The 23,475-nt window shown below is 37.7% G+C and overlaps 1 protein-coding gene across 1 annotated transcript in view; it reads right to left on the reverse strand.

Moving 5' to 3' along the window:
* PHLPP1 (PH domain and leucine rich repeat protein phosphatase 1) overlaps positions 1–23,475 on the reverse strand; it is a 214,181-nt gene that overhangs the window by 13,026 nt on the left and 177,680 nt on the right. Inside the window, exons 11-14 of the mRNA XM_057526990.1 lie at positions 18,557–18,757; positions 15,871–16,033; positions 5,950–6,080; positions 1,404–1,508 (exon numbers count right to left, since the gene is read on the reverse strand). Coding sequence (XP_057382973.1) covers positions 1,404–1,508; positions 5,950–6,080; positions 15,871–16,033; positions 18,557–18,757 — 600 coding nt within the window. The remainder of the gene's footprint in view (positions 1–1,403; positions 1,509–5,949; positions 6,081–15,870; positions 16,034–18,556; positions 18,758–23,475) is intronic.

Consider the following 23,475-nt stretch of genomic DNA (forward strand, 5'->3'; position numbering starts at 1 on the left):
CTCTAATATGCCAAAGCACACTCTCAGGGAAAGAAGACAGGATCAATGCGTCAGACGCACAATGTGAGTTCATTCTGTTTTCTGACCCAAGGAAAAGCAGTCAGCATGGCAACCACAATTCCACCTTTTATTTTCCATGAAGGGTATTCAAGCTAGTCAGTGGTTCTCAATCCTGGATGCACATTAGAATCACCTGGGGGGGCTTCCCTGGTGGCGCAGTGGTTAGGAATCCGCCTGCCAATGCAGGGGACACGGGTTCGTGCCCCGGTCCGGGAAGATCCCACATGCCGCGGAGCGGCTAGGCCCGTGAGCCACAACTACTGAGCCTGCGCGTCTGGAGCCTGTGCTCCGCAACGGGAGAGGCCGCGGCAGTGAGAGGCCCGCGCACCGCGATGAAGAGTGGCCCCCGCTTGCCGCAACTGGAGAAAGCCCTCGCACAGAAACGAAGACCCAACACAGCCAAAAATAAATAAATAAATAAATTAATTAATTAATTAAAAAAAAAAAGAATCACCTGGGGGAGATTTTAAAGCATTCTGATTTAACGGGCCTAGGCTGGAAAATGGTCTTTAAAGTTCCTCACCTGACTGATTCTAATGTGCACCCAGGGTTGAATGCTGTTAGCTATTATGGGATCATCCTCCGCTTCCTGTTCTTCCCCTGCTCTCAATATTTTATGTTCTTCTACCTTAGCTAATTAAATTATGACTATTCTAATTTATAGGATCCTTTGCTTTTCTAGTACTGATTATCAGCACCCCTTCATAAAAAGCAACCAAGCCTGAAGAGCTGGATTACAATTCTCAAGAAATCAACATCTGCATCTGAGACAGGGAAGGTTGGTGAAAATAGGGAAGAAAAAGAAATTAAGATGGACAAGACCTGATGGCAAGACAAGCAGCTGACATTACAGGGAATGGACATCAAACTCCTGACAAGGTAATTTAGACTGTAAAAAACAGCTCCACAGAAACAGTGACTGTCAATAACATAAGGGATCTCGAATATGGACAATCAAGGCTACTTCTACTCCTTTAATACTATCCCTGTTTTGCTTGGTAAACAGGCTTCAGAGAAAGATAAAGGGGCTTTTCAAAGGAGCAGGGATGCATTTCAATACTTCTGCCTTCTCCAAACACTGGAGTCTCACATAGATATAATGTGTCCGTTACACCGTATCCTAGCAACATCCTCACAAAGAGAGAGTATGTGATGCCAAGCAGGGCTTAGCCTAATGTTCCAGCCTAAGTCATGAGGTGGCCTCACTCTGGGGAAACATGCTGAAATAAATGTGACACGGGGAAAGTGTGTGCTAGCACTGGGCTTCTACCCCACTAAAGCAGGGAGGCGGGCGGGCGGGCGGGCGGGCGGCGGTTCTCACTCCAAAGTTTCACCCCACTTACTTGTTTTTCACCCCTGAAGCTTCGGTGTAGCCATGGCTCCAGACAGCTGGGGCTCCAGATGCATCGCCTCCCGAAGGCTGATCAATCTTGAAACAGCGGATATTACTAACCAGAGAAACGGAGGGGCCAGGAATCATTAAAACAGAACATGTGCAAATTGCTACCTTTACCTGAGAAATGAAAAACACCTAAGCACTCTGTACTTACCATTTGTGTTTAATGTGTCTGAAATATTTATCAGCAACAAGAACTAGCTACTCATCATAATGAAAACAAAGGGGCATATATACAGAGCATGAAAATTAGTTTTATCAGCATCAAATGTCAGTTATTAGGCACTTTCACACACACACACACCACCCCTAGATGGCTACTCTCTCCTGGGGATGAAAGGGACAGCTCTCAACCTTGGCATGAGAAAAGAAACTTTAACTATTAAGTTAGGTGTATTCTCACAACATGAAGCCCAGATTTGAAAAGAATGAAACCCAAGCCACGACTGTACTGTGTTTGGATCATATGAGAGAATTCTGCAACACTCATCCTCAAATCCAGTATCTGCCCACATCACCCCTTCAAATATGTCACAGATATTACTGGGGACTTGCTATCCCCTGAAGCTTCCAATTCTTTCCTCACCTGCACAACCATGCTGAGACCAATATCATAAAATTATGAAGTAAATGAGGGGTATTCAATAAATTACACATTAACTACATATAAATAAACTGGGAGACAAATTCTTATCTCACCTCAGCTCTCATATGCTATAACTGGTCCAAAAGGACCCAAAACAGAAATATTAAAAGAGTAAACCTTCAAATGCAGTTCATTAAAAACCAGCCTACTAGAAAGCGTTCAGTGCTCACAAACAGGAAGTCATACAGATGTGAAGCAGGTTTTTAAAAGGCCGCCTACCACATGGTGAGATAAATCCCTATTTGTAAATTGCCACTAGTTTTTTCCCCCCTTACTTAAACAAGAGAAACAGAATTATGTATATCTCTTAACACCTAAACAATTTTGTCCTGAGCCCAAGAATTTAAATTATCTGTTGGCATTCATTAACTCCAAAATATAATAAATACTGAATACCTTTCCTAAGAACCATTCAACTCAGAAGTAAATCAATGTCTAATAATATTCACTTTGATTCTAGACATATTTGGTGGCAATTTCTTTTTAATTTAAAAATATTTCATTAAAGAAAAATTTCTACTCTTAATTACCAGAAAACATTCACCTTTTCCTTTATCCTAAAAAAGCTGAAAAACATAAAAATCATAGGTAGTGTCAACAGAAAACCTCAAAATCAAATACCTCATTTTACAGCAGGGCGATATATCCTCCTTTCAAACCCATCAATAAAAGGTGTATTTAAAAAGATAGTCTGCTGTTGTTTGCTTTCCATATGACCTGGTACCAAATTTGATCCACGTACAATGGTAAGCAACACAATGGGTTTCTTAAGGCATACCTTAAGGTTCTCCCTACATTTTTCCTACCTTTCTGAGTTCTGGAGAAAAACGGAAGACTCCTTTCTAAAGACATTTATACTCTTTACAGAACAGGGAGCCTTCAAAGAAATAATTCCATTTCCTAGCCTGATTATTAAAGAAAAAAATAATCCTTAAACTCCCCCATAATCCTTTCTAGTGAAGCAGCAATCTCTCATTTCCGCCAAGCTGAACACAGTGTGACCGAGCAGCTGTCTGAAGTGACCTGGATGTTGACTCTCGTACATCTTGAAATTAGTCTGAGGGAATCTGGGAGCCGGAGCTCAGTCACACGGAACAGTTGCCATATGGCCTAACCCTGCCTCATGTAGCACAAATAGGCCAAGCCTCTAAAAGAGCAAGTAATACATTAGATGTGGAAACTCTCCCAAGTTATTAAGAAGCCACAACCTTCTAGATATTAAACAGAGGGTAACGTTTTTACCTAAGAGTGTTATGATTTCACTGTCCGTTACTAATTTTTTTTTTAATCTGAGAGCACACATGTGCTTCACTGTAGTAGCTCTGGCCACTCCAGTAACATATGTCCTTTGGTAGAGAATTTTAACAGATACTGTCTTATGCCTATATAATAATGGGGTCATTCTATTATATATATGGTTTTGCATCTTTTTTCTAATTACATCATGAACATTTCTCCATGTCATTTTATATTCATCCTAAATTTAATTAGAAATATCTTGATGACTATCTCTGTACCTAAAATAAATACCATATCTCTGATTAATTTTTAGAATAAATTTTTACCACAGAAAACCTTGGTCTAAGTATATGAATACTTTTAAAAGCTTGATACACAGGGCCAAAAGCTTTTTTAAAAAGTTATATCGATTTACAACCCTCCATCAACACCAATTTGAGGGAGAAAAATGTTATCATTTAAATATTTTATTTAATATTTCCTTGATACACTAATAAGGCTGAATATGATCTTTTCATGTAACTATCCATACTTTATTAAATGTTAATATCCTTCACTTATTTTCTGCTTGAGTGAGTACTTATCACTACTGACTCATAAGAACATTTTCTATTAAGAATATTAATGCTTTATTTTTCTTATTTTTTGCCAACGTTTCTTCTCAGTTTATCATTTGCCTTTTAGATTTACCTTTGATAGCTTTTGGAATAGATATCTAAAACTTTTATGTAAAAAAAGTATTTTTACATAAAAATATACATAACATAAATATCAAAACCACTCTATACATATTGACTTCTTTTGTGATTTCCCCCACCCCCTTTTCTGGCCTAAAAAGTCCTTTTCTGGTTTGTAAATATATCCATATGATTTCTTCTTACTTTTAAAAATTATTTCATTTTATGTATTTAACTCTTTAATTTAGCTGGAATTTATGTTGGTGTGCAATAAAAATTCAACTTTTATTTTTCTCCAAACAGCTACTTCCATTTATTAACAGATTTTTATATAATTATTTTTATCATAAAATTATGTCATATTTGTAAAAACTCAAAAAGTTACCCGTTATAAAGATGAAATATGTTTTGCTAATCCATGTATTCTTAGTTCTGGAAGTCCCTTAGAGAGTGTGTAGGCCATCCTCCCTAAGAGATGAGAAAACTAAGGTCTGGACACACTGAGGAATTTGGGCCAAGGCTTTACATACTGATACACAGCGGAGAGAGCCTGGGTCCCCGTGGCTTCCCGAGGACACTGTACTTAGGCAATATTCTTCAACTAAATCAATTTTCTCATTAAGTACTTAAAATATCAACAAACAGGCACTAATTAAGCCAATTCCAACCAGGAATCACCTTAGGTGATTTTCAAATTTTGATATGTACTAAAGCCTAGGATAATAATAATGGACCACCAGTTACTCTTCTTTCCAAAATTCTTCACCCTTTTCAGTTTTTTCTAAGATATTGGAAGATGACTTTCAGCAACAGATATTACAACAGGGTTTAAGCACAGATGGCATACACAATGTCTAATGTGTGTCGATGTCTAGGACTGTTACTTTAAGATACATTGCAAAAACTTCTGAAAATTCAGAAAAATTTAAAGAAGCAAGTAAAGACCATCCATAATTATATTATCCAGAGAACAGCATCATTTTAACATTTTGTTTTATATCCTTTTAGGAATTTTCTAGTTGTGCATGTGCACACACACGCACACATACCCAAATGCACACAAATTTATGTTACAAAAAGCAGGATTACACTATACAAATTTCTTTGTAAACTTTCTTTTCACCTAACGTCATATGCAGAGATCTTTCAAGTTAATAATATAACTCCACATCATTGTTTTTAGTAGCTGTATAATATTTATTATGTGAAGCATAATTTAATTTTTTTTTACAGTTACACATGATTTTAATATCTTAACTACCAAGATGAATATCTTTCTAGTTTCACTGTTGATATTTAGAGTTCTGTGATGAACACTGTTATAAAGAGACCTTTTCTAACAAGGTTAACTTTAATGTTTTACATAGTGAACTCCAACCTGTTATTCTCCATCAACAGAAAACATGAGACAGTACCAATGAACTCTCTTCCCAAAACAGGAAGACAACTTAGCAGGATCTAACTACCCCACTCTCTCAGTTTTGTTTAAATAACCTGAATTTTAGTTCCAAATTGTTCATTTACTCCACATTATGAATCTCTTGCAAAATCCCTTTGTAACATTTGCATTAAGCATCACACCATATTATTCGTAACCGAGATGTACATTTACTTCTTGGTTGTTCACTGCTCTCTCCTGTGTCTTTAAATCCCCCTTTTCCTCTTTGGTTTCATTATTCTCATCTCTTTTTGTCTGGACACTTTCTCAAAAACTTTCTGAAAGGACACGAGTAACCAATTATTTGAAAATTTTTTTGGCCATTCGTCCATTTTGGTGAACTACAGACTCACAAATCACTTCACTTCAAATGTGTGTAGATAGACCTAATAAGTCAACAGATGCTTCATATTCCATTTAATGTTCTGACTAAGTGATAAATGTCATTTTCAGTGAATAGCGATGGGGCTGTAGCACTTCACAAAATACTTACTTCAGCAGCTCCAGGGTTTTGTGATCGAGGGCAAGTCGGGGGTTTCCAGTCAGGTCTAGTTCTTGCAGTTTTGGAGGCAGGTTTTCTGGTAAAGTGACTTCGCTTAGCTCATTACAGCTCAGGTCCACGCACTGAAGGAACAAGTGGAAACACGAGGAGATGGCCTGGAGAAGTTGTTCAGGTAGTTCTATGCCCCTACTCATTGCAGGAATAGCAATGTGACCGTTCATTGTACTATGATGGACAAATGCAGAAACTACGTTGGTCTGCTATTCTGCCATAAACATTTAAAACAGACTTTGCTAAATGTAATTAAAATTTTACTTTCTTTGAATAACACAAATTCCACGTTCTTCATACTCCCCAGCTTCATCCTTTTACATCATCTCTACATTTAAAAATTAAGCATTAACTGAAAAAGCCTAAAGATAGTGTCTCACTCACATTGTTCACAATATCTCCGCACTTGCTGTGGCCATGAGGGTTACAGTTACAACATCAAGATGGAACATTAAAGGGCTTGTCTTTGGTTTTTAAAACAAACCAAAAAGCACGCAAAATGAGGAGAAGGCAGAGAACGAATATCCAAAATGAGAAGATAATTCAAAAGAAGCTAAATAAGGAAGTGGCAAAAGACTAGCAGGTGGGCCTGCCTACTATATGCACGGGAAAAAGGCAGGAGTCAAATACAGATCCTGCACTCCAGGCATCCAATACCTGGACTCTCCAACAGCCCTGCCTAATCTCACTTGGAAAACTGCCATAAAAAGTTCAGCATACCGATTAGAACAAAACTTATGTGTTATCTGTGAATGGGAATAACACCACCTTTCTTGCAAAATGTAAGGCTTAAATGAGCTAAGTCCCAAAAGGAGGTGCTGCATTTCTGTTATGGGAGCGGGGACCAGGGTAGAAGAAGGATCACATGCACGAGAGAGAACAGTTGGCAATTTTTCTGATAAGAGAATGTATAACCAACAATTTGGCAGAATGGGGAGAAAGCATTCAATTATCTGGCTTGAGCTGGTACCTTATTATAATTTTTTTAAATGCCTAAAGAGCATATTAAAAATCTTAAGGTGGACTGAAAGGCAAATTGTATCCAAGAATTTCAGTCTTAAAGTGGACAAATTCATCTTTATCTGGAAAATTTTTTAAAGAACTTAAATCTGTTATGGATTGGGGAGGGGTAGAGACTGGGTAAAATGAAAACCTCTATTTTTGGAGAAATATATCCTCAGTTGAATTCAAACAATACAATGTTTCCACACAAATTGTTTCATACCCTTGCTCTGAAACAGTAGCAATGATATACTGTAATTTTTTTTTTATTATGAGAGCATTATAACCACATTATAAAAAGTTGGACAGAGATTAGAAAACTTACCGTTAAATTTAACACCTGAACACAACCAGTGTTAGAATTCTATTTTTGTTTCTTTTAGCCCTATTATTAATATAAAAAAACTTTTAAAACCCATAAATGTAGGTACAATTCCATTACATTTCACTTATTCTATACCTTCACCCCCAACAGCTTTTATAGTCTTAATACTTTCAACAGAAGTACAAGAATTCACTTAACCTAAACGTTAACAACAGGGACATGGTCATCTCCTTTTTTTGTTTTTCCAAATATAAATAATGGTTGCATGAATAGCCAACTGGACTTTAATGAAACACTGATAATACTGGTAGTATGGGCTATTCTGGCAGTATGGTCAGTATACATCAGTACAGATAAAACAACACATGGTGTCAATACAGTCTCCTGGTGGTGATGAAACATGAGCTTAAGGACTGACAGGTGTGGGCAACACAGAACGAAAGTAGTTGACACAAACGAATTCAGAGGTCAGAGCATGCATTACGGGGAAAGAGTAAAGACATTTTAGAACATTACTGAATTTTTTGAAATTGGTGAGCAATGTTTTCTAATGTTACCTTTAAAGATTTAAACTTTCACAGTTCTGTAGACGTAAAATTGCTCATTCTTTAAATTATCAAATTATGAGTTCAATAGGGTATTCATTTATAAAGATAATGTTGGTGATGGTAATGCAGATCTTAAGAGATGGTGCTTACGCACTACCCCCGCCCAGGCCCATTTCATCACCAAGTCTTTAATTCATGGCAGTCAGTTCCCGCAGTCCTGTTCTGACCCACATCACGTTTCCCCTGGAGGATTACGATGGCGTCCGAACTTTGCTTTCAGTCTCACTTCCCTCTGATGCATTCCCCACAATGCTGTCAGGGTGATTCTCTGATGTGGTTTGTTCTATCACATCACACTCCAGCTTCAGTCTTTCTGTTGCTCCCTACTACCCTTCAATCTGCCACCAAAGTGCTCAGCATGTCAACTAAGGCCTTCACCCCACCTTTCACCACCTGCTTCCTCACACTCTATATTCAGCTGTGTCAAAGTTAACTCTTGCATGTGTCATGTTCTCATTTGTCTGTGCCTTTGCACATGCTATTCTCTGTGAATGGAACTCTTCAAGCTATCCTTGCCTTCTACCTGGTAATCTGCCTTATTCTTTTAAGACTCAATGCCACTACAATGTCACTCAATTCCACTACAGCGCCCGTTTCAATTAGATGTCCCCTGTTATAAGTATCTGCTTATTTATTTCTTTCACTAGACCATGAGCTCCTAGAGAGAAGGGACTGCTTCTTCTCCTCCTATATCGGAAGTGCAGTGCACTGCAAAGAACAGAGGCTCGATAGATGCCTTCACCGAAAGGAGGAACAAATAAACAATCGATTGCCTGGCACTTGGTAAACAATTATTTGTTGAATGAATAAATGAATAGATCTTATAAGAAGGTTCTTCAGTAATTAAATTTCTTAGGATGGGAACTGAGATACACATGTTTAGGTTAAATTCAGTCTAGAATAAGTAGCACTGCAAAGCAATTGATACGTTTTTAAATGCTATTGTTTCTGCATGAGAAGGAATCTCTTTTCTTTAAGGGCAGATAAGCAAAGTAACACCTTTATTCAGTTCTGCACACTGAAGGAGGTTTATTCCTAAAAATTACAGGACACTGGTACTTGGTGCCAATCTACTGGTGTTAACGCAGATAGTGAGTGCTTTACTTACAAGTACTATTTCCTATTCTTTTAATAGTCCTCAACAAACACTTGTTGACTGAATAATTTTAACAGCGACCACCAAGAAAATAGAAAATTTGGAAGTGAGACCTGAGGAAAAAAATAGTACCCACATATTCTATGTTGTTTAATGTATGTATTTATATTTAGTGCACTAAAATTTTCTTAGAAATACATTGTGAAATAGAATATTGAATCTAAAACATTATCATCCCCTCTTTCAGGCCCATTCTAGGACATAGGTAACAAAAATCACTCTGCTATAATACAAAACTCTGGTAAGAATACTCAAAACAGAATTATCCAACCCTCAGAAAAAGTGAGATAACTCATAGTTGAGAAGGAACTCATGATTTAGAGGAAATGACTGCTAATACAATTAGATATGAGTATAGGAAAATAATCAGTGTATCTTAAAGAAAAGAGAATACAATGTGATGTATAGTTCAAGTGTAATTATCACAAAAGTTGCAATATCTTAATTATGATGATTCCTCACAAAACATTACTAAAGAAATAAACATATCAATTTTCACAGCAGTGTATTATTCATTATCTGCCAAATAATTGCCTGTGCTGCCCTGAATCAGCAACTTAACAGAGCTAGTGAGCTCTGAGGTTCTGCAACCCCCTTGCTTCTTCCTTCTTCAGACCACAGCTAGTCCCCCACCTCACCCGTGCTGCTCAACAGCTCTGACAGTTCCAAATGGCGGGGCTCCCACTCACCTTCTGCACTCCCTAGTCCTCACAAGGTGAAAGCCGCTGATGTATAACATGTTCCCTCTCCGAACAGGTTCACTAATTTCCATTTTGAAGTCAAAAGAAGAAAATACATCCAAGTATTCAGTCAAAATAACATTTATTTAGCATCTACTAAATGGCAGACACTAGGCCAGACATCAGGGACCTCGAGAGATGGCAGACACAGTCCCCACCCTGAGGAACTCCCAGGCTAAAGGGGGAAATAAACACCACTACCTACCTCCAGCTGCTATGATCAACAATGTGTACAAGTGTGCGTGGCTGTGACAGTGAAGGGGCAGCTACTGAGACCACAGAGAGGGCTTTCCAGGGGAGGATTTTTGTGAAGAATCCAAATTAAAGATAAAGAGGCAGATGGGAACAGGAGGGCATCTAGCAAGCGCTGACAGCACGTGCACCAGGCAGGAGACAGTGACGCACGGTATACCAGGACACGAAGCAAGAGTGGCTGGTGTGGTTGGAGGTGGTCGGGCCCGAGAGCAGGAGATGAGGCTGGAGAGGCAGGTAGGGGCCAAACGGTGAACTACAGATTGTGTCTCACGCTGAAGTCGTCTATACCACCTCCCTCTCTCAGAGTTCTATAGGAACCCGAACTTTTAGCTTTAGAGTAAAATACATGTACACACATGTGTAGTATTTCTCATTATATAACTTTAAGTCAAATTCTCTTTTAACACTTAAACTACTACATATTCTTGATGTTGCAAAAGGCTAAGTCATCATCACTGTAGGATGTTCACACATCTAAGTAAACCTATTAACTAAGAGAGCCAGTCTGAACCTTTTACTTTAAACACAGACCCTAAAGCCAAGGTTGAAGTTCGGTTTTTCTATGTCATAGTGTATTTGTCTATAATTATTCAGGAATGTATATTGTTTAAACCTCCCCACCTTTCAGGAAGCTGCAAAAGAAGAACTTTAATTTGTACAGACTCTTCCTTTTAAACTTATATACAGTATCTGTGATTTTTCTCAACTGGATTTTAGATTTAGGAAACCTTATTGGCAACTACTTGACAAAAATGACAATCAGGGTAAAACTTTGTTTTAAAAAAATCCTCGATCCATCAAATAGTATTCCATTCCTCCAAACAGCGAATTCCCTTAAACACCAAAATAAATTATTTATAAAATCTGACTTTAAGAAAATGCATCCTTTAAAAACTAAGCAATTCCTTTACATCATTACCTCATAAAATTGGTTATGTGTGCCCTTGGGGAGACTCAGTGGTGTATCACAAAGTTACAGGACACCTGGCCCATGCTTCTGGGGGCTTCAGTGTTACTCAAAGATTATGGAGAGGAAGAGCCTTTACTTTGACATTAAAACTAAAAGAAATGGTAAAAAGTAGAACACAAAATTAGCATGTAAGTTTAGATCAAAAAGGAGACTTCAAAGAAATTTATAGATGCTTCCCAGATTTGGGGGCATATGAGCTCACTTCTCTTTTTCCTTACCGACAGAAGACTCTGAAGAGCAGGATAGTGACCACTTCACAGCCAACTGCTTTGAGGACTCATGGTCACAAGTGCTCCTTTTTCCAGGAGCATCTCTAAAGGGATACTTTCAAAATGCACAAGCTCACAGAGGACCAGTTGTTTATCTGTATGTACACATAACCCACTTCATAAGATGCATGCAGTATTTCATTGTAAAAGGCATGGTTCTGTGTTTAAAAGGGCTGCTGAAATAATTTTTAAAACTAGAGTTAAAAAAACAAATTAGTCTGAGTTAATAAATTATCCCAACTTTGAAAGACAGACACTATGCAGTCCTAGCTTCCTGCTGGTGAGTTGCTAGTGAGGCAGGGAGAAAAGTGGCTTAAATGGCCATGTCCTGGTAGACACTGCTTCATTCCTTTTTCCTTAGCTCTTGTCCCAAACAGGAATGGATGCCAGATTCCCCAAATGTTAGAAGAATTCCTAAATAACCATTACCCAGATTCCAGGACCATAATGACAATTGCTCCTGCTTCCTGGTTTTTGGATACTGCAGTTCCTAGATGACCTTTTAAGTCTAGTAGGTCAACTACTCTACCAAACTGACATCTAACTGGTCCCTGATCTGTCTTTATTTCCATTATCCTACTTTCCAAAGAATTAATGCCTTTTCTTTCATCCATGCTGACCTAGCCGTTTCCCCATGTTCTTTGTGTTCTATGACTGAGCTGGTTCTCTCGCTCTCGTCTCACTTTAGAAACAACAACATGGCTTGATTCCAAGGGAAATTCAACTTCCTGTAGCCATTGTTCTCAAGAGTGTGGCATATTAAAAATACTTCATACTCCATGAAGTGAAATAATAGTCCTAAAGATGAAGTCACTCAAATTATCCAAGTGGTTTATTACTGCATAGCACAAACATGAAAATAACCTTCTGAAGAGAATTTAAAACATTTTAAAAGATGCTGTTCACCCAGTAATCAGAATCAGGACACCACAGGGAAATGGAAAATTTGACAAAAGTTGCTGATATATGGTGTTTAAATTTCAAATTTCATTCATTGTATGTGTCACACATTTATTTCATCTGCTTAAACTACACTTCAAAAAAGGTAGGACTATGTCCCTAATTGGAAGTAACTCAACTACAAGCTTTGGTGTTGTTGCAAAACTCCTGTATTATCAATGTGACTGCCATGTGGTTTGGCAAAGGGCCCCTGAGGAAGAGAAACCGAGCGCCACACCCGCGGCCACCCTGCTTTTTAGGTTCATCAGCTCTAGCAGCCTACGTAAGGACCTCGGCCTGGGACCAGCCAAGCCAAGTCTGGCTTATGTGGTGACTCTAGGATTAAGTTTTCCTCTCTAGCTGACTGAGAGCTGATCCATACCCAGAGGGAGGTCTGTCTATTTTAGAATCAGAACAGAACATGACCTGCTCCAGGAACACAGCACTGGTGGCGGGGTTTGGAAGACTAATTTGAAGGTGCTAAACAAAGGTGAAGACAATAATATCAATACTAAGGAACCAAACTACTAGGACTTTGGGTGCACTTAAGCTCATCGAAAAGCTCTAAAAAATATACTTTTTTTCCTACGAATTTATATGACCTTCCTGCCCAAGTACAGAATTTGATGCCTGATGATCACTTTAACAGATCTCACCAAATGCACCAAAATGAGAAAAGGCCAGACCTAAATTTTATCCAAGAATAGGGGATGCATATAGTCTCTGATTTAGGGGTACATGAATAATGGCCTGATTTTACAAGTTTAAAAAACTACATTAAAAAAAAAAAAGTAAAATAAAAAACTACATTTTAGCATATATATTTTAGTAAGAAAACTTGTTTACCCTTTAAATGATAATTGGTTTTAAAGCTTTGGTAACAAAGCAGTGAACAAGCACTTTTCTTTAATGTCTTAAAAGATGAGACGGCTCACAGAGAACTTGCTAAATATACCAGGATATTATCCCTCTTTAAATTATCTGTTAATGTTTATAATTGCAATGATCTTCATACCTTCTATGAAATACTTTATAATTATTGTACTTTATTTTCAAGAAGCAATAAGAATACAATCTAGGATTATTAACTCAATGATAATATTTTAATAGCAGCTGGAGTATTTCAACTTAGGAAAAAAATGATTTCTTTTCCATTAGAAACATGCTTTAGGGCTCAGTTTGCAGTGAAGACTCTCATAGGTATTTTATCATCTGTTTACAGCAAATATTTTTACCAGGAATTTTCTTTTGGATGGTTTATTTATTTATTTATTTTTGGCCACACTGCACGACATGTGGAATCTTAGTTCCCCAACCAGGGATCGAACCCGCGCCCCCCGCATTGCAAGCACGAAGTCTCAACCACTGGACCGCCAGGGAAGTCCTTGGATGGTTTAAATCTGCATACATACTTATATAGCAACTGAAAATATTCTCATATGAAATAACACTAAAATATCAGTTCAGAGTTCTCAAACAATATTAACTACTACTTTTTCAATAACACTATCTGTCCAGGGCTGCAAAGTTTGTATTTTGTACATAAAGGAGACTTGATACTGCTCACCACCACCCCCCGCCAAATAAAACCCCAGCAACAAAATATCTCTTGGTAATGGAAGAGCTGGGTCAGAAACACTGGACATTTTTAACATAAGGAAAATGCTAAGATACAATATCTGGGGTTAAAAATCAAAGAACAAAAGAAGAAAAACTGTAGAAAAAAAAAAAAGTAATACCAAAAGTAAAATTTTAAAAGGAGCTGTAAAGCAGGGTACAGGAGAAGACAACAGGGGAAGGAATTAAATGGAAACACGAGGGCACCAATTTTAGAATCCAGGAATCCAAGCAAGGGTCTAAGAGAAGATCTGCTTTCATAGAGTAACATTCGTATTTTGCAAAATTTAGTCAAAACTTGAAAAGTTTAAACGTCTATCTGTATCTGTATTTTAAACCAGATACTTAAAAAAAAAAAAAAAAAAGAATCTACAATTCAGAGTTATATAACGTTAAAAGACAGGTGCAGAAAGTCAGACCAGCAAACAGGAGGTTAATCTCGAGACCTCGGTGCACAGAGACCTGTTTGATGAGGCCCCGTGACAGACACCACAACCCCCAGCGAGTAATGGGCAGTGGAGCAGCCCCTGGAAAGCTTAGCTGTCAACATTGTTCCTGGGATGGAAGCAAAGAAGCATTTGCTTAAGTGACAGATTTCCTGGATTTTGTTGATCATCAGCCAAAACAGTTGCTCCATATAATCGACATCAGAGTTGAACCCTATCGAGGCCTTGTAACTAATTACAGTTAACATTTACAGAGTTCTTACCAGGTGCCACTTCTATTTCAAATGCTTTACATGTATTATTTCATTTCGTCCTCACAGCAATACTGTAAAGGAAGCACTGTTCTTTCCCTCATTTTACATATGAGGAAACGGAGCGATTAAGCAGCTCTTAGTTGGGATCCACCTCTAGATCTGTCTTCCCTCAGAGGCCCACCTCTTACCTACTGTAAAAGGTATATAAAGTAAAAATGAAATATTTCTGCGAGTTAACAGTAAGTGTTCTAAAACGCCACGGTCAGGTATGAGGTGACAGTGCGCTCACAGTAAAATATCTCATGGCTTAAGCACACACACACACATGCACACACTTATCAAATGGCTTGTACACACCTCAACCATGTAAATGTACAAAAACTCCTGTGGTGAAAACTTATTCATGCTATTCAAAGTGTCTTCAAACAGGATGACTTTTGTTCCTTTTTAGGAGATTAGAATATGCTCCTAGTCTATAACCAGAATTATTTTTTATTAAGCACAAAACTAATAATCAGAAATGCTAAAATGCAAAATGAAAGAACTTCTTACTCTTTGCTCCAAAAAAAAAAAAAAAAGAATAAAAAGTTGTTAGATGGCTTTCATTCTAGCGAACTGGTTTCGCCCAATGAAACTGCCCTGAGTCAGGAGCCAGGAACTGCAGAATGTCTCTGCCACCAATTTGCCGTCTTCAGTTTATAGAAACCACTTCCTTTTCAGCACCTCAGTTTCCTCACCTACCAAATGGGAATACTATCTGCTCTGTCAGGTTTCATTAAATTGAAGTGAATGTTTGGTAATGGTAACAGTAATGAGACTACATCTATATAGGGAATTATTACTAATTAGGTGCTGGGGTGGTGGATGCTATTTAATTAGGGGAGTTGGGGGGAGGGGTGTGCAGAGGTACGGTTAACTATTTCAAACTGCTATCAAACCTGATGCAGTCTCTGAGTCTCATAACCACCCTGGAAATAAGCAGGACAAGCATTGTTAGACAGATGGGAAAGAGTTAGGTGGCTATGTGGCTAGTTAGGGACAGAGCCCAGAATACAATTTTCCCTACTCCCAGTCCAGTGTTTTTTGATTACTGTTTTTTTTTTCCCTCTGCCGACTCAGAGGTGTAGCCCAGTGGTGAGGAAGGATGGAGCAAGGACAACAGAGAAGTCTTCATTCTGAGGAAATCCAACAAGGGTGCGAACATCCTGAACTGATGAATTAGAGAAAACAAGTCTCTTTGTGGACCTGAAGCTTGGAGTTTATGGAATCGACCCACGTACCTTGATTTCTGGGAGCTGCATAACTTCAGGAAAGACTTCGATGCAGTTGGAGTGAGCAATCGCTGTGTGCATGCGCCTGCAATTCATGATAGTTGTCGGGACGGCCTTCAGTTTATTCCCACTGATGTCAATTTCTTCAAGTTCCTCCAGCTTTGCCATTTTACTAAAAAAGAGGAAATCCAAGGGTGGGCAGGTCACAAAATAATTATAAGGAAATTTAGAAAGAAAATAATAGATAATGAGAACCAAAAGGTAATTTACTATGACTCTGAAGATTCTTTAAAGATTCACTTGCACTAGTCATTTTAACAGACAAGTTTTTCACTACTGTTTTTGAGTATCAAAGTATTTTGATACCTCCTCTCTTACTACAAAACAGAAACTCTTAACTTCAGCTCTCTGAATTGGCAACAAGAAGAAAAATGGACGTCCTTTTCCTATGAAAACTCTGTGTGTGAATTACGTTATCCTGACAACAATCACTTTACTATGTAGCTTAGTCTGAACTCCAGTGAAAATCCTACTCAAATGGGTCAAAAGTTAGCATTAATCGAATCTATGTGCTTTAAAAGAGCTTAGTGTGAGAGTATGATTTCTTTGTATTGGCACTGAAACCTCAAGGGAATATATAGAGTAGAAAAGGGTATGGTTTATATGAAGATATGCTTTCTCCTGAAACCCCACTCCCCAAATTCCTTGGACATCACTTGTGATAACAAGATGGTCATGAGGAGTAGGATGCTGAAAGGTCATCTGGATCATCTCTCGACCTCCTGGCAATGCCCAAATTCAATCTGTACCCAAAAGAAATTTCTCTCAACTCCTGCTAAACAAAGAAAGAATCTTTCTGATCTTACCTTACTAACAAGTCCTAATATAATTTAACACTTTTGTTTAAGAATGTCTTTTATTGTTCAATCTTAACCTATAATGTAGAATTACTATTTAATTACATTAATCAATAATTACAGTAACCAAATAAAGAAAAACTCCAGAATTAGGGTTTCTTATATTTTCTGTAAATCTGGAGGGAAAAAACCCTCTGCCTCTACAAACCTATAATGCATCTATCACTCCCCTGGCCCTTTTTCCACCACTTGTGAAGGTGGAATCTAACAAGTACAGAATTCCCAGTGAGTGCAACTCAAACTTACAATCTGAATCATTTATTTTAGAGTTACTGGTATCTCCTCTCCTTGCTGTGGTTTCATTTGTCACAATAAACCTTTTAAAAAATTTAGCAAGAAACACTTTATTGCTTTTCTGTTTTCTCTCAAAAATAAAGGTTACCTTATTTGCTTACTTGAAAATAAATATACGCCGAAGATACAAGAACTAAGTTTTTATCTTATGAAATCAGATCTTTTAATATATTAACATTCAACACAGTATTAGGATATGCTACAAACAACAGTGTATGCACAGACTGTGAAGTAATCCATCTATGATAGCCTGAATTTGTAAGATTATTATTTGAATATGTTGTCATCATATTGTGAAAAGAAATGTGGAGAAATCAATGAGTAACAGGCACGAAAAAAGATTGAAAGTATAGACATCAGGTCCAACAAAGAAAATATGTTAAAGAAGTTTCTATCCCTCGACATAGATAGAAGGTGGTCAAAAAAAATTCTCTGTAGTGAGGGTGATTACTACTGGCATGGGTCTCTGGGGGATACCCTCAGAATTTGAGCTGATGATCATTTCTCCTGCTGGGCTTAGTCATTCACCATCAAATGAGGGCCATGAGCCCTTTCAGAGATATTATTGTTATGTGACTACTATGTTTTCTTCCAAAAATATCATCTCATTCCATAGTAAAAGAAAAGTACATTAAAAGAAAAGAAAGAAAGAAAGAAAAGCTTAATCAGTAACATCAAATGAGGGGAAAAAGTAAAGAAATAAATGTATACTACAAAAATAGAGTAACACTTGAAGTCAATGCATATTTGGGCCTCCCTCCTTTAGTAATAAGGGTTTCAACAGACTGGTATCCTTGATGCTAGCAGAGGAAGGCAGTCCCCATATTTTGCTTTGGCCCAGTGCTAAGTCGCAGTTAGCAGCAGAATAACAGAGGGGTTAGTGTTTGCTTCTTTGATGTGTGGGCGTGAGTTCTAAGACCTAACTTGTTAAAGCTTCACTCAAAGCAAGATACAATGCCACTGCTCCCCAAAATTAGAAATTAAAATTAAAATAGACTTAAAAGTAGAATTTTCTAAGAGCCATAAATTATTTGTAATGTCAGTTTCTATGAATGCACAGGCCACCACTGCTTTTTATACCATAAGCATAAACACAAAAGCTATTAGCTAATTGAGAACCTTCAGGTTCCTAGTTTACGTTCTAATTCTCACACACCATACTAGGTTAAATTTTTTTTTTTTTTAATTTGACTGGTTAAAAGGAAGCAAAAGAAAAAATATACCTGCTAGATGACATGCCTTATTTCAAAATCATAAGAACATTCTAGCACTTGGGTCCTTGGATACATTCATATTAGAAGAATGAACACATTTCTCTTTAGGGGAATGTTGACAATGGCTTATATAAAAGACACTGTGAATAAGAATCGGTAGGAACAAGCTTTACATTATCTGGGAAATAAACATGTTAGTTTTTGCCTTTCCATCTATGAATCCATTTTCAGAAATGCAATGAAGGATGTCACTCTGTGATCTTCTTTTACCTTGCTGGAAAACTTTGAAGTCGGTTATAGGCCATGTGAAGAATCTTCAGATGGGGGTGTCCTGTTAACAAGGGCACACATTTATCTGTGAGGTTGTTATTCGTCAAATACAACTCTTGTAAGACGCTGTTTGTCTCTTCAGAAAGTGTGGCTGGAGGAAGGGTTTCCAGTTTGTTTGCAGATGCATTCAGGAATCTCAGGCTACAATGACAAAAATGCAACAGAATCCCACTGATAAGCCACAGGTCTAGTCCAGAATCCTCAACAAACCTAGAAGTTTTCTGATTGATACCTGGCATATTAGAAACTGGGTTTAGAAACATGAATTTAAAGATAGGTCTTGGCATGGAAGCAACCTAAATGTCCATCGACAGAGGAATGGATAAAGAAGATGTGGTACATATATATACAATGGAATATTACCCAGCCATAAAAAAGAATGAAATAATGCCATTTCCAGGAACATGGATGGACCTAGAGATTGTCATACTGAGTGAAGTAAGTCAGACAGAGAAAGAGAAATATCGTATGATATCACTTATATGCGGAATCTAAAGAGAAATGATACAAATGAACGTATTTACAAAATAGAAACGGACTCACAGACTTAGAGAATGAACTTATGGTTACCGGGAGGAAGGGTGAAGGGAAGGGATAGCTAGGGAGTTTGGGATTGACAATGTACACACTACTATATTTAAAAAGGATAACCAACAAGGACCTACTGTATAGCACAGGGAACTCTGCTCAGTGTTATGTGGCAGCCTGGATGGGAGGGGAGTCTGGGGGAGAACAGATACATCTACATGTATGGCTGAGTCGCTTTGCTGTGCACCTGAAACTATCACAACATTGTTAATTGGCTATACTCCAATATAAAATAAAAAGTTAAAAAAAAAAAAGATAGGTCTTGGCTTTGGCAGGCATATAGATATGTGACTCCACTGTCTATAATGAACACAGTAGCTATCTGTGTTAACTACAAAGAGAAATCAATTTTTATGGAAGCACAAAGGTGAGAGAAAGTGATTAATTTTATAGCTGGTGGGGAGTCAAAGAGATAGTGATAAGATAAAATTAATATTCTGTCTTAAGAAAGGGAAAAACAATTGCCTATTTTAAAATAAAAGAGCTCTTATAGTAATAAAATAATTAGACATTAGATCATAATACAACTAAATCACATAGTGACTAAGCCCTTTTCAGTATGATGCCCAAACCATATTTTACTGGCATATATTCACAACTGCAAGGGATAATTTACTCTGTAGTAAAATAATGTAATACTATGTAGAAGTGAAAATGAAGAACAAGTACATGTATCAATAGGATGAATCTCACAAATATAATATTGAGTAAAAGAAGCCAGATACCAGAGGATACACTGCATGATTCCATAATTATCGAGTTCAAAATCAGGCAAAACTTATCTATGGTATTAGAAGTCAGGGAAGGGAAGCAGTGTGTAGGAGACAGCTTCTAATTTTTCCAATATGATAACATTCTGGTTCTTGATCTGAGTGCTGGTCACATGAGTGTGTTCACTTTGAGAAAATTTATCAAGTGCCACACTTACGATATGGTCCCTTTTCTGTATCTATATTATACTTCAATAAAACTTACATTAAAACAAGGTGTATATGCTACCAGTTATCCAAATGATAGCGTGAACAATAGCTAAACTATGAAGAATGTTTTTACACCTGAGATAACTAAAACTGTCAAAAACTGTAATTCCTTCCATAGTTACTGTGAAACACAGACAAATGCAAAATGCAAAGCTGGAGAACTGAAACAGAATCCTTGCTGTGATCAGTTCCAAATCCCTGGAAAGGGAAGAGAAGGACAGAGCAATAACTGTGCATGGCTCATGAGCAGACAACCCTGCTGCTTCACGGTGGGTCTCCACCACGTGTGCTCCACAGTGAAGCTGCAGGGACCCGAGCATGGAGAGCGTCCAGCCCACAGGACTCACCTGCCACAGTAACCAAGGTCAAAGCTGACTTGTCCCCCACCCCTTACCTAGAACTACCCTGTTAATGAACTGTGTTTCTCGTTTCAAAACCACCCAGGTTTGAAATGTTCAGCATTCAATTCAGGACTATTTTACCATATGTTAGTAAAAAAAGAATAAAATCTTCCTTAAATAGGAAGACTCTGGAATACCAGGTACAGTTATTTTTAATCTTGGATAAAAAGAAAGCTTTGTATTCCGGAGTCATCACTAAAACGGTCATCCCAAGCCCTCAGTCCACTAAGCTAATACTCTCCAATCTTGCGACCTCCACACACTTACACACACACAGTCCAACTCCACTACTTATCTAAGGAAAAGCAGCTTCCCCAAAATAGAACATTTTCCATTAAAGAAACACGTATTCCGTTGACATTAAAAAAAAAAAAAAAGGGGGGGGGGAGTTAGAAAAAGGCTGTACAAAAAAAAAAAAGAAAAGAAAAAGGCTGCACAGACCATAAATAGTCATGGGAAATTATAGTCGTGTGTGCTACAGAGAAGAAAATAAAGGTCATTCATGCAGTTTCTGAAATGGTTTTGACATAGGAAGGAAACCCCTTCCAGCACCATAGTTCTTTAAAGTACTTTTAAGAGTCCCATTTGTATCACCTGACTTAAATACCCTGTTAAGATTTCTTCAGTGTAGAATTAGAAAAAATTAAAATGTATTGCCCTAAAACATCTTGGAATGGGGTTGGCTGGGAAACTCTGACAATCTCATTAAAATACAATTCTCTAGGAAATATGTAGTTATAGATACATGAAAAGAAAAGAAAGAAATTAACTCATGAATATTTGCGTATTTTTAGGCCAGAAAAAGAGGGAAAGTTGTTTTGAAAGGAAAAAAGACTGACTAGTGAATGCTCATCTAGAAAACTGCAAAAGGGACTTTAAAAACTCCTTACAACATCTGATGAAGGGAAGAGAGGGATTTCCAAAAAGACTTGTCCTCTCATCTTGTTGAAATTTGCCAGTATTGAAGTTTATACTCTTTATGGGAAACTGGGGGGAGGGGGGGAATCCCACACCCTCCCCTCCAGGACATGAAACTAAGTTGAAACTACACGGGCTGGTTCCAAAGGATTTAGTTTGAACTGAATAAAGCCTGATTGAATCATCGTGTTAGTTAACAGTCAAAGAGCAAACAACTGGGCCAAAAACATTTTTGATTATAATAGTCTCTGAGAAATTAAATTCAATACCCATCCTTTTAAAAATAAAATACCTGTCCCACAATCGCACGTTTCAGCAGGAGGCAAATTAAGTTGGTTTAATCTGGGTGTTGTATTTCCATCAGAATGAGCAACTACTTTAATTTTGTAAAATTTCTCCAGTATGGGTAATGGTTTTACTCAATAAATATGGTGTATAACCCCACCCCCTGCTTTCAAAGCCTCCCCAAAACTAAATTCCTAAAGCACTGAGTTTGGTCTCAACTCAATACGATATGAGAGAACTTCCTCAAGCTTCTCCCTTATAGATTTTTGTAATAACTCTATAAAAGACTTGTTTAATGTGCCATGAGAGTTTCATCCATAGAACCCTCTTCACTATGCAACCCTCTTATAATCATTAGAGAAATGCAGTAACATATCACTTTTTCTCATTTGTAAAGTGCTCTCTAGAGACCACAGCTCTTTCCTATTTCCTGTTTCACTTGATTCTCCCAACATCCCAGAGATGCCCCCCTTATATTTCACAGAAGACAAACTGAAGCTGAGAAAAGTCAAATTACCTGGCTGTTGTTAAACAGTAATTAGTGTCAGAGCCAGAAATAAACCCAGATCTCACCAATCTTAAAGAGTCCACTATTTCCTAACACAATTCAACTGATAAAAACAGTAATAATAAAACTTTCCTGAGGACATTTTCAAAGGCCTTCTCCAAAAAAGCTGGAGGTCAAGCAGGGCACCTGCTGGGTAGTGTGAAGACCACATGTGCACAGCGCTTCAAACTCCATTCCTAAAATAACTTAATAAATAGCACAGTACTCAAAAACTTTTCTTAGCAGAAAGTGCAGAAGTTGTAGAGAAAAGACTCACATACGACTCCTGCCCTGAAGCATCTGGAAAGTTGCCCATGACAGCAGTGAGACAAATCCACTTCTTGCTTCTTGAGCAATTACTCTCTTCTTCCCTGGCACGTTCTCTTCGTCTGTTCTAGCTCATCTAGGTTTTTTTGTTTTATTTTTGTTTTTCAGTTAATTCCCAGCACACCCTTAAATTTTACAGCCAAATTCTGTCCTGAAACAAAGCACAGGATTTGGTACCACAACAGGTCTACCTATTTGCAGGCATACCAGGCATTCTGCATTCAAATGATTTTTCTGCAGATCAGTACTGGGACTTGTAAGTCTATTGAAAACGCAAAAGGTTGAGACCCTAAGCGCAGCAAAATTCTTTGACTTTTATATAACTCCCTGATTTCTGGCCCCCAAAATCTTCCAGAGGTGCCAAACAAAATGCTCTAAATCCCTTATCATTTGTCCATACAACACAACGCTTTTGACAATTTCATCTATTGATATCTTCAGAAGACTCATAGCTCTTAAAGCAGGGGCTTTCAAACGTTTCATTAATGGCAACCAAGAGTACAAAATACACTTTACATGACCACCCAGTACAGATGCGACATATACATGTGTAAATGAAACAAAAGTTTCTTGAAACAGTACTTAACCTTACTCTGTCTTACACTGATATTTTCTATGCCATTTTTTAAAGTGCTGGTAGAAACCCACTAAATTACTACACCTCACTTACCAGTTTGAAAAAAGGACGCCTATTATTCACTGTCTAGCAACATCACCTAATAGTGAGGATTGCATGTGAAGAGAAAGCACGTACGTATAGCCTAACAGAACTCACACATTATTATTTTGAAAGATCTGAAAATCTGCCTGGCT

The sequence above is a fragment of the Balaenoptera acutorostrata genome, chromosome 13 (assembly GCF_949987535.1).
Source record: "Balaenoptera acutorostrata chromosome 13, mBalAcu1.1, whole genome shotgun sequence".
In the NCBI taxonomy this organism is placed as follows: Eukaryota; Metazoa; Chordata; class Mammalia; order Artiodactyla; family Balaenopteridae; genus Balaenoptera; species Balaenoptera acutorostrata.